At 39.3% G+C, this 12,933-nt stretch overlaps 1 protein-coding gene across 1 annotated transcript; it reads right to left on the reverse strand.

Moving 5' to 3' along the window:
* Positions 1–7,952: 7,952 nt before the first annotated feature.
* Positions 7,953–12,724, reverse strand: NCBP2L (nuclear cap binding protein subunit 2 like). The gene is given in 2 exon segments (XM_039879737.1): positions 7,953–8,482; positions 12,704–12,724. Coding segments are annotated over 2 exon segments (489 nt in total). The 3' UTR covers positions 7,953–8,014.
* Between the last annotated feature and the right edge of the window lie 209 nt (positions 12,725–12,933).

Here is a 12,933-nt window from a genome sequence, read left to right on the forward strand (position 1 = left end):
GGCACTAAAATCAACCATTTCTTCAAGAACCCTGTTCCTTTTAGTGGAGAATGGCATTTAGAAACCACAACCTGGGTGCTTATTGTGCTCGTTGCATGCAGAACCTCTCAGTGGACAGAGCTATGAAATAGATGTATGTATATACACCTACGCACATATATGTATGTGCACATATATGCATAAAAGAACACCCACATACATCTATACCTATTTATGTATCTGTTTCTCTCTATATCTATATTAAAACCAATGAATTCACACTGATACTCCAATTCCAATTCAATACTGCAAGATTCATTCTGCCCTTCCCCTTTTCCATAGTTTACTTTTCCTCACTAACAGTGAGAAATCTGAGTCCCATTATCCACAACATATTATATTCACTTCTTAATCTACTATACTCTAGCTTGGTTCTACAAATTCAACAATATTGTTTTTGCCAAGGCCTTAATTTTTTTGTAATTGCTAAATCTAAAGGTTACTCTGGTCTTAATCTTCCTCGATGTCTCCTCTGTCTGACTCTGTTGAAACTCCTCCTTCTTGAAAATCTCCACTTCCTTAGTGCCTTGGGGAGAATAATGACCCCAAAGGCATCTACTTTCTAACTCCTAGAATTTATGAATTTGTTGTCTTATGGAAAACAGAGACTACAGATGGGATTGAGTTAAGGTTATTGAGATGGGGAGATTATCCTGTATTATTCAGATGAACCCAATATAATCACAAGGATTTTTATAAGGGGGAGTCAGAAGAGCAGTCGGAGAAGGTGATATGACAACAGAGGCAAGGCAGTGAAGGAGATGTGACAATACTATGTGTCTGGCTTTGAAGATGAAGGAAGAAGCCATGAGCCAAGGAATGCAGGCAGTCTCGAGAGGGTGGCAAAAGCAAGCAAATGGATTATTTCCCTAGAGCCTCCAGAAAGAACCGTCTTTGTTGTCACCCTGACTTTAGTACTGTGGGACCAATTTTAAGTATGAGATAATAAATTTGTGTTGTTTTAAACCACTAAGTTTGTGGACGTTTGACACAGCAACAACAAAAAACAAATACACTTAGTTCCATAATACTACACTGTCCTGTTTTTCCTGCCTCTCTGGCTGCTCCTCTTCCTTCCTTCCAGGGCTCTTCTTCATCTGCCACTCCCTAAATGTTAACATTCCACAGGGTTCTGTCCTAAGCCCATGTCTCACCTTACTCTCGAATCCCTTCCTAAATGAATTTACTTGCTTTCATAATTCCAATATACATGCTCATGATGTCCATATCTAAGTCTTCAGTCCTTGTCTGTCTTCCGAGCTCCTCATCCTCATATCCATTTGTCTATTCACTGTTCTACCTAGTTGTTCCATAGACCCCTCAAACTCATCATGCCCAAAATTGATCTCATTTTTCTCCTCCCATATTTCCCTATCCCCAAATCTCCCCAAAAATCTGCTCTTCATTCTGCATTCCATATCCTAGTCAATGGCATCACCATCCCCAAGTATATATATATATTAGACTGTGGGTTTCTTGAGGACAGATTTTAACCAGAAACCTGACTCTTCCTTCTTCTTTACTTTTGTCATAAAGTTCTATTCAACTTTTCAAACCTCTTTCAAATATGTACTTTCATTATCTTGTGCTTAACATATTGCAGTTGTTTTTCAACAACTCTTCTGCTTTTAATCTATCCTTTCAGATATAACCTTCCCATAGCTAACTAGGTAATTTTTCTAAAATAGAAATTTCATCATGCCATTCCCCTATTTAAAATCATTCAGAGATTACCCATAGCTTCTGAATAATGTTCATACCCCTTGGAATGCCATTTAATCCTTTGTGATCTATCCTCAGACTACCTCGCCAGGCTCTCCCTTCTATTCCACACTCAGCCTTTGTGCATACAATATTGTATGTTCATTGAAGTTACCACATTCCCCTTGGCTTCTGTGCTACTCTGCATTCTGTGCCACCTTTCTGAAATGCCCTTCTTCTCCTGAATAAATTCTACTCTGTTTTCAAGATTCATCTTTCCCTAACTATTCTCCTCCCATGGACTAATCTACTGCCCATTAGGATCCCATCCTTTATGCTCTATATCAACTTATATTTATCATGGTTCAATACTTTATCTTTCACACTGTTTTGTGATTGTCCGTTCACTTGTGTTTTCCCTACTAGACTGTGGGGTCCTTGAGGAGAGGGGCTTAGGATACATTGAAAAAATAAACTCTAGTATAATGAGTTTGATTTACATAAGGCACCAACGAAAGCCAATATAATTGCTTTGTAGTCATAGGCTTGTACCTTTTATCATTGTATATGTATACATTGACAATTCCTTGAAATAAAATATAAAATTTATATATTAATTGTCATGTATTTTCATATATTTGCTAATTCTTTCATTCTGTCCATCTGGACTCCATTTTCACTCCTTGAAACTTATATTTCCTTAGAAGAAAATGTAAAGTCCTTTTTAAATGAGTATCTTCGCTGAACTGGTAAGTAATTTTCCACAGTTGTAAGTAACTGAGTTCTTCATTATCTCATGCAAGTTTATCAGGAATAGAATAATCTAAGAGTAAAAAAGATTTTTATAGGTCTCATTTTCCAGTGCTTCCCAACCCTAATAGCTCATCTGCAGGAGTCTATAAGTATAGATTCTCAGGCCTCACCCCAGAGGTATAATACAGTACAATCTGAAATCAGTATTTCCAAAATTTTCCTCAATTAGTTCAGACGAACAACCAGGGTTTAGAACCTTTGATTGGATCTAATCATCCTGCCCATGCTTATATACCCTGGATAGCAGTACAGTATATGCAATTCTTTCAAACTTTAATGTAGAATTTCACTTGGTAGGTCTAGGTAGGGGTCCTAAGATTCTGCATTTCTAGGAAACTCTCCCTTGGGCCACGCTTTGAATAGCAAAGGCATTAAAAGCACACAACAGTGGTGTCAGAGAAACCTGGGTTCAAATCCTACTTCTGCTACTTAGTAGTTGTGCAACCTTGGGCAATTTATTTCACTTTCTGATCCTCAATTTCCTCATTTATAAAATTGAAACATTAATGCCTCATTGGACTGTCGTGGAGATTTTAAGTACACAAGTTGACACAGATATATTCATTTGAAAATTCAAGCAATCCCAACAAAGTAAACTCTCTCTTCATCTTGATTATACAGACTAATTCAAAGAGAACATCTTTACAGTTCTGTGCTTTCTTATATAAGAATATGTCACTTTTTATTTAAGTGTTTTTATGTGCTGTGATTAAATTAAATGAAATAATGCTTTAAAAGCACCTAGCATGGTTCCTAAACATCATAAGTGCTCAGTACATGGTAGCTCATAGCTATTGTTTTAAACATTTGATCATGGAAAATTTCAAATACAAAGTAGATAGGATACTGTGATTGAGCCTCCATGTATTCATCACCCAGTTTCAACAATTATCAACATATGGCCAATCATGTTTCATCTGTACACTAACTCATCTCTCCCTCCTCCATATTATTTTAAAGAAAATCCTAGACACCATATTAGTTGTTCCATGAACACTTCAGAGTGTATCTCTAAAAGATAAGGTGTCTCCTCCTCATCTCTTTTACTGTCTCCCTCTCATTATAAACATTATGCTGCTATTTTCGCCTAAAATTTTAACACTAAATCCTTAATATGAGCAAATATGCAATCAATAATGGGGAGCTTGCCAGCTTCCATGGTAGCTTATTTTACCTTTGGATAGTGTGACTATGAGGTTTCCATTCAATATAAAAGAGTATTTCTCAATATAAAGAATCATTTCTCAATATAAAGAAGCATTTCTGTCTCCCTGTATCTTCCATCCATTGGGTATTACACAGAACAAATCTGGCTCCCTCTGCTCCATGACAGACTGTATTAGTTTTCTGTGGCTGCTGTAACAAAGTACCACAAACCAGGTGGTTTAAAACAATAGAAATGTATTGTCTTACAGCTCTGGAGGCCAGATGTCTGAAATCAAGGTATTGGCAGGGCTATATTTCATTTGACGTCTCTAGAATTTTTTTTTTCTTGCATCATCCAGCTTCTGGGAGCTCCTTTTCCTTGGTGTGTGGCAGCACAATTCCAATCTCTGCCTCTGTATTCACATGGCTGTCTCTTCTCTTTGTCTGTGACCAAATTTCCCTTTTCTTATGAGTACAACAGTCCTATTGGATTAAGGGCCCATTTTATGCCAATATGGCCTCATCTGAAGTAATTGCATCTGCAAAGACTCCATTCTCCAATAAGGTTACATTCTGATATTCTAGGGGTTAGGACTTCAACATTTCTTTCGGGGAGAGACAATTCAACCCATAACGCAGCCCTATTTGAAGAAAACCGTCAATTCCCTTGTAGTCTTTTCTTATCCTGTTTAAACCTTTCCTGTTCCTTGAACAATTCCTAAGGGTTGGCTTTGTTTTTTCCAAATCATTGGCATTTATCGACTAATCCATCTTAGCTCACTGATTTAAAAGTTGTTCAGGCATAGTTTGACCATGCAGAATAGACCCACACTATCTTCTCCCTGGTTCCATATACTCTGTACATGATGTGATGGATATAATTTTGAATAAAGCATAGTCCCTGCCCTCAGGAAGCTCATAGTCTAATGAGGGATACAGGCATGTGAACAGACAAGAAAAATATGGTGGGACAAGTGCTGTGATAGAGTCAAGTTCAGGATGCTTTGAAAGCACAGAGAGAGGCATCTAACCCACTTCAGGATGGGCTTGAGGATATGATGCCTAGGCTGAGTTTGAGAGAATGAAAAGTAGTCAGCCAGGCAAAGGGGGAATGAATAGCATGGGGGTGGGGAATGGGCATCAAAGCAGAGTCTGCAGCATTAAAAAAGGAATAGAAGTGTTTGGAGAAATTCAAGGCTGAAAGCACTTTAGTACTGCTGAAACGTTAGCTGTGAGTGAGACGTGAAGCTGGGTGATGAAGCTCACAAGTTTGAGGAGATCTTTATGGCCCTGACATAGCTTGAACTCTATCTTGTGAGCAATGGGGTTTTACATGATCACATTTGCACTTTAAAAAGCTAGTTCTGGGGCTGTGTGAAGAGTTGGATAGCGTCAAAACTGGAGGCAAGGAGGCCAGCTAAGAGTTGGTTGCAGGTATTAGGTATGTCATGAGTTGAGAAATATTTGAGACGTGAAATCATAAAGATTGAGTAAATGTTTATCTGTGAGAGAAGTAAGAGAGAGTGATGAAGCAAAAATGACTTGCAGGTTTCTGGTGTGGGGGTGACTAGGTGATGCCATCATTTGAGACAGGGAATACAATAAAAGGAACAGGTTTGAGGAGGAGATAATGAGTGTTTTTGGATATGTTAAAGTTGAGGTACCTGTGAGATTTTTCAAGTTTAAAATAAAGTTTCTAGCCTGGAGATATAGATTTGTGTGTCATCAGAGTGAAGGAAAAATGGAGACAATGAATGGATGGAACCTTCTGGAAGAATTTAAAGACCGGGAAGAACCAAGGACTTAGGATGGAATCCTGGTCAACAGCCGCATGTTGATGGAGGAAGAGGATCACATGAAGGGCAAAGGAAGAACAGTCATAGAGGGATGAAGGGAACTAGTAAAGTGTGGTGTCATGGAATCTTAAAAAAGAAAGCAAAGAGCAGCAGTATTAAATGGCACTGAAAGGTCAGTAAAATAAGGGTTCAAGGAAAGACCTTGGTTAATGCTTTGCTAGAATCCAAAGAAATCTAACATTCTATTCCCATTTCCTGTTTTCCCTGTTAATGAGCCTCATCAAAGAAGGAATGGTTGAGGGATACTCCAAGGTACTCCTCCCAAAACATCCTGTGATAAAAATACATTTTAACCCATGACTTGAAATCTCTTTTTTTTTTCCATTTTAGGGAAGTTTGCAAAGGGGAGATTTTTAAAAAATTAGTAAACTCCATTGCTGTATGCAGAGTAAGTTAATTGTCCAGAAATGCATGTCAGATGTTCCTCTTTCTCCCGAGAGTAAAAATAAATATGGCTGGCTTGCATTAGACTTGGAGCCAGAGTATCCTGATGTCAACCAGAAGGGAGAACACACTTGAGAAGCTTGCTTAGGGGAGAGAGAGCTCAGATATGATGTAGTCAGTAGGATAATTTCCTGAGACAAAGGAAACTCATAGAGAGGTTTTGACCTGGAGGCCTGAGTGAAGGTAAGGGAAAGGGACAATAGAGTATCATGATTAAGGACACCAATTTTGATATAGAGTCCCTTGATTTGACCTCCCGTTCTGCCAATTATTTGGTGACCTTACCTATCCAATCTTCAGTTTCCTCACATAGGTAACAGGCACAGAATTGTTAAGAGTAAGTGAGATTGTGTTTTAAAGCCTCTAGCAACGTGCCCAGCACATAGTAGTCACTCCATAAAAAATCGACATTTCCTTTCCTCCCCTATTCAGGAAAAATCTTATTTAATAGAGAGGATGAACTCAGGTCACAGAATGAAGGAGTTAGGATTAAAAAATTGATATTCTTTAACTTTCCAATGAAAAGTCATGATGAACCCTGGAGATTTATGCTTGGGCTCACAAAACAGCAATTTAAATCCTTTACAAAAGGATGAAATTAAGAAAAAATATTTGGTATCAGAGTGCTTTCAGAAGTATGTTAACAAACTGGCTTACACAGTAAAATAATGTATTTTCTCACATAATAGGACATCTAGACATAGCGCATGCTGCAGGATTAGTTGATTCAGCAGCTGAGTCATTTCACGAAGGACACAGTTTCCTTAGTCTCTTTTTTCACTGTCTAGTGTCTAATCCATCCTAGGGCTGTTTTCTCCTGGTTGTAAGAAGGCTGCTTGTAGCAATTGCTATATACATAGTTAGTCACATCCAGTGGAAGGAGAGAGACAGTATCTCCTTCAAGGATAAACTAAAACATACTTCATTTCCATTTTTGCTATTTCTTCATTTGTCGTTGTCCACCCTGAACTTATTAATAACCACCATCATGGGATTGTCAACCTCTGTTTGGCTTAATCCTGAATTCTTAAACCAATCTCCAGCAAGAGGGAGGAAATCACCATCTTATTTACATTAAAGGCAGTGGCTATGCCTTCTGTGGCCCAGAAGGAGGATGATGGTAGCATGGAGAAGAGAACCCAGGCAGCCGGCAATGGAAATGTAGTGTGAAGAACAGACTTTAGTGATTTGAAGCCACTAAGGCTTTTAGGGTTGTTTGTTATTGCAGCATATGTTATATAATCTATATAACACATAACCAAACCTATGTTATATAGCAGTACGAAAAGTAAAGTGTTGTAAACTATATTGAGAGGATAGAGAAACATGCAAATGGGAGTGTAAGTGAGTTATATCCTTATCTATGAAAGCAGGAAGTCGATAGATGATGTTTAAAATGAAATTAAATACTGCAAGCAGTCATGTTATTTAGAATATGGAGGAAACTACCAGGAAACAAATAAACAAACAAAAACACTGCTAAATAATTAAAATTACCCAGGAAATAAGTCTAAGGTAGGAAGAGCTGGGGCAGGACCATTTTTGTTTTCATTAAAAACTACTCTGAATTTTTTCTATTTTAAAATAATGCACTTGTGTTTCTTTGATACTTTTTTTTAAATTTTCATTTATTTGACTTTATTTTATGCAAGCTCTAAAAGTGATCATTTGGGGGCCCTGGGAACATGGTCATAAAATCCAACTGAAGTCTTTCTGAAAGGAAAGTTGTGCTTTAGTTGATTCAGATCTTACATACCTAATTTATTCCTGAAAAACACTTCACTATTGACCACCTGATGGTCAAACTGGTAATCTGCTAGCCATCTTCAAAATTAAGACAAGAATGAAAGAATGTTTGTGTTTGTGCCATTTAATAAATTTTCAGAGAGAAAAATACATAGAACGGGTCTCTGCTCAGCAAATAAAGTAATTTAAACTTGTTATGAGGTAGGCTATTTGCTCACCTGTGTTGTTCTTTAAAAGACTTTTTGAGGGGCTAGAGCAGCAGCATTTCACTAGTAGGTTCTTTTCTTATCGCAGGCCTGAGCTTGTTTTCCAAAGCTTCCTCTACCAGCATCAAAGTCTTCACGAAACTCATCTCTTACCAGGCCCCCGGACCAGCCATGGCCATACTGTCTGCCCTCTCAAAAGCCTAGATCCCAGTCTGTGCGGATGATACGGTCATCTAAGAAGGTCCCATTTAGGAACTGCATGGCATTTTCCGCATCAGCTCTGCTATAGTATTCTATAAAACAGAAACCACATGTCATTTTCTTTATTTTATCCAAGCCCATAAATACATTCCTGAGATCACCACATCTAGTAAAGAGCTCAAATATCTGCTCTTCAGTTATATAAAAGGAAAGATTCCCCACATACAGCGTGCAGCTTTCCTTCAGTAATTTTTCATGCTCTTGGTTATCGCCACTGAACTGCTGGTCCTGGTAATTGCTCAGCTTCAGGTAGGAGTCACTGCACAAAATCTTCAGGTCATTGGATATGGTGCTCAGGGAGTGCTATGAGAACCCCAGGTCGTGATCCAGCTCGGCAGCAGTGATACCAACAAAATCTTAAATAATTTTTTTTTAAAGTAAAGTTATAAGGAGGAAAGCAGAAATACAAACCCATGGATATTTCAGAGGTTTGTGCCCAGATGTATAGACACCTCAACTCTTGATCAGGAGGATCATGTCAAGGCAAATTCAAAATGGAAAGTTCCAGGTCCCAGGAACATGGTCATAAAATTCAACTTTGCAAGTATTCCCGAAAGTGAAGTTATACTGTCCTTGGTTGACTCAGATCTTACATACCTAATCTATTACCAAAGAATACATTTAATAACACTATCCTCCCAGAAAATATCGCATAAAAACAATAAAATTGATCAAATTTCCATGGAGAATGAGCACTGCTATCATTCCTGATCGAAGACTAGACATCAGATAAGTCACATATATAATCAAGGTCAAAGTACAAACACAGTTGTTGCATTATTAGGTTAGACAAAGAGTCTCTAGATATACAATCAACTATATAAGTAGCTCTATAAAAATGAAAACTCTCTGGCATCATAAATTTGACCTAAATTAAGATTAGATTTTATTAGCACTCTACTTGTTATCCCAGACTTTAGGATTTTTATTTAATTATTTGAACATTCTAAGTCTATTTTAAAATGCTTCCCAGAGAATTTTAACTAATACCCTTTTCTCCTTTACTGAATTTTCCTACTGCAGTCTGAGGCATTAAAAATTATTCAATTGGCTTTAGTTATACTTTTCAAAAATAGGCATTTGTTCCCCTCTCACCACTCCTATTTTGTAATGATTCCCAAATTTTAGTGTGAAAGAAAAACCTGCAGAACTAGATGAAATGCAGATTCTTGCAGCCCGCCCTTAAGAGATTCTAACTTAGTAGATCTAGAGCAAGACCCAAGAACTAACATTTAACATTTAACCTGCACCCCTCAGTGATCCAGATGCAAGTTCTCTAAGGACCACATTTGGAGAAATTCTACTGAGGAAATGCCTTCACTTAACAAACATTTAATGAGTACTCTTTATTTGTCAGACACTAAGCTAGGTGTTATGAATATATCAATGAAAAACACACAGTAAAAGTATAATTTTCAGAAGTCATTGAATCTCCAGTACCTAGCATGAACAATGAATTGTGCACATAGTAGACACGCAATAAATATATATTGAATAAACGAAAACATGCATTCACGATTGGGTGAAAAAGCCAGAAAAGTAAATACGAAACATAGTATGGTGTGACCAATACTATTTTAGAGATACACATGGAAGAAAGTGAGAAAGGAACTAACATTTTTTAGGGGATCTACTTCATGATGGACACTGTATGTACTTTCTACTACATCACACAGGAAGAGAAGCAATTACTCAGCTTGAGGACATTAGAGAAGGCTTCCAAAGGAGGCACTGCATGTACTGATTCTCAAAGAACAAAGAGAAACGTGTGTGTGTGTGTGTGTGTGTGTGTGTGTGTGCGCGTGCGCACACGTATGCGTGTGTGTGCGTGTGTGTGTGCACACGCGCGTGCACAAATGCACATGAGTGTGTATGCACAGGGGGAGCATGTGGAAGTTTAGGGAATGAACCAGACAGAGAAAACATGTCTAAGGGCAGAACATAGTCAAAGAAAAATAAAAGCATAGGAAACTGAAATGAAAGCCTAAATAAAACCAGTTGCAAAAGACAGTGCTGTAAATTCAAAGCAATGAAAATGGGGGCCTCTGCCTATTTAGATGTCATTTGAAGAGCAACGGGAAGCCCTCTGTCCAAAAATCATCTTCCTGACAGCCCATCAATGATGTCTGAAAATTTGCCACTGGAAACTTATTATTTTGAGTCATTGACAAATTGCCCCATTAAAAAATAAATATCCCTCCCAGACTTCATTTCTCATTTTTTAAAATCTGGTTACTAGATTTGCAGATCAGAGAACATGATAGCTACAATGCATTTCATCTCATCCAGGCATTGTACAGTTTCCCATAATTTCCTTGTAGATGAGATGGCAAAATATAGGCTGAATGCTTCAGTTGTTTGTTGAGATGAGTCTGTAACTAGTTGAACAAATAAATTGTTTGCTGTCAGACTGGAAGGGAAGTTCTAGATGTGACCTAAAGGCTCTATTCTTGGCTGTGTCTTCTTCAGTTCATTTATAATTTTGGCTTACTACAAACAATAACTTTTAAGAGTAAAAGCAGTCCAAAGCTGGAATGGGCTGCTTTGGGGAGCAATGAGCACAAGGAACTAAAGGGTTCAAACTAACCTTAAAGTATCCCTTGCCCAGTAGTCAAACAGTGGAGAGGCCCCTTTTAATCTGTGTGGTGTTAGGAATCAAGCATGAATTTTGAAGTCAAAAGACCTCAGTCCAAATCTCAGCTTCACCATTTGCAATGTGACCCTGAGAAAAGTGCTTAACCATCCTGAATTCAATGCCCTCATTTGTAAACCAAAGATCAAAATACCTACCTTGCAGCAAATGCTGTGACAATGTTATCCGTGAAAGCACCTAGCACAGTGCTGAACACACTGTAGGTGTTCAATAAACAGGAGGTATTAGAAAATTATTTTAATTCTGTGATTTGGTGACTCAGAATAAGACATATAAATACATATTAAATCTGCCGATGACACAAATATAGGAGGGACTTTGAAAGGTAAAAAGATGGATCAAATACAAGATAACAGAAGGAGACTAAACTTTGGCGTAGTGAGCATACAATAAAGTATACAGATACCATATTATTAAGTTGTACACCTCGTTCTAGTCAAAATGGCATAGTAGGTAAACGCTGTGCTTGCCTCCTCTCACAACCACATAAAAATTACAACTAAAATACAGAATAGCCATTGTTGGGAATCACCTGAAGTCTAGCTGAACAGAAGACCTACAACTGGGAACACACAGAAGAGGCCACCTTGAGACTGGTGGCGGGGCAGAGATGTGAAATGGGCTGGTCCTACACCTACGTGTGGCAGTTGAGAATCATGAGAGATATCTTGGCTATGGAGGTCCCCCTGGAAGAGTTAGGGGTCCCAGCTCCAAACCAGGCTCCCCAGCTCAGAGTTCCAGTGCCAGGAAGAGAAGTCTGCATAACTTCTGGCTGTGAAAACCAGCAGAGATTATGGCTGAGTGAGATGGAGGGCTCAGGCAGTCACAGACTTTCTTCTTAAGGGGCCCACATGTGGACTTACCTGCTGACAGACTCACTCACTCAGCTCCAAAACTGGGGCAGCAGCTTGAAAGGTGCCAGAGACATATGGGGAAGAACTGAGTCATCTGGCTTCAAGGCAAGGGCTGGAGGGGTAGCTTTCTCCAAGGCAGAATTGCTGGCAAAAGGTATTGTTCCTTTGTTAGAGTCCTCCCCAATCCAGCTTGCAGGCCCTGGAGGGCGCCATACCTGAGACTCCATCAATATTGCTAACACTAATTGCTCTGTCCAGGTGATTCCCTGAGATCTCACTCTTCCCAACATGTAGGCCCACCCAAGCCGCTTCCAGTGAATTTTCCATACAGACGGCCTGTTTTGGCTCATGCTGTGGACTTTCCAAAAAATTCTCAAAGGTTCACAAATCCTAAACAAGCAGCATCTGACCTCAGCATGCACCGTACCTCTTGCTGAGCAGCCCCAAGCCTGGCACTAGTTGCAGCCAGCCTCAGTTTGTGACTTGGCCTTTCGAAGCACTTCCAAGCCCAGCATGGGTGGTGGCTATCAGCAGATTGCTTGGTGGTCCATGACAGATAGCCCCAGGCAGGGCACAGCCTGCAGCTGAACTTGGCCTGTGGCAGGACCCCTCCCAGGAGATCCTGGCCTACACACCTGGTGGCCAGTTTCGGTCTGAGCCGGGAGTACCACCTGGGGTCATATCTGAGGTTGACACACCCAAAGGACAGACAGGGCAGGCACCAGAGCTCCGCTAAAGGGAATCCTGTTCTGTAGGGTCAGTCTCTGCACAACAGCTCCTCCACTAGTAACAGCCAGTCATCACAGCCAATCATCCTGAGGGCCAATCCCTGCCATTGATGAGCAAGCAGCAACCAAAGTTCAGCTATATCAGGAGGACACACAAAACCCATACATACAAAGGACATACCTGGAGCATCTGGCTCAGATAACCAGGGAAGACTGTGCCACTGGGCCCCACAGCACACCTACTACACAAGGCCACTCTGCTAAGACCAGAAGACATAGTAGCCCTTATCTAATACATAGAAACAAACAGAAGTAGGCAGACAAAATGGGAAGATAAAGAAACATGTCCCAAATGAAAGAACAGAAAAAAGTTACAGAAAAAGAATTAAACAAAAAGGAGATAAGCAATCTATCAGACATAGAGTTCAAAACACTGGTTATAAAGATGCTCAATAAACTTAGAGGAAGAGTAGATGAACTTAGTGA

Source organism: Pteropus medius, unplaced genomic scaffold (assembly GCF_902729225.1).
Source record: "Pteropus medius unplaced genomic scaffold, Ma_sr-lr_union100, whole genome shotgun sequence".
Classification (NCBI taxonomy): Eukaryota; Metazoa; Chordata; class Mammalia; order Chiroptera; family Pteropodidae; genus Pteropus; species Pteropus medius.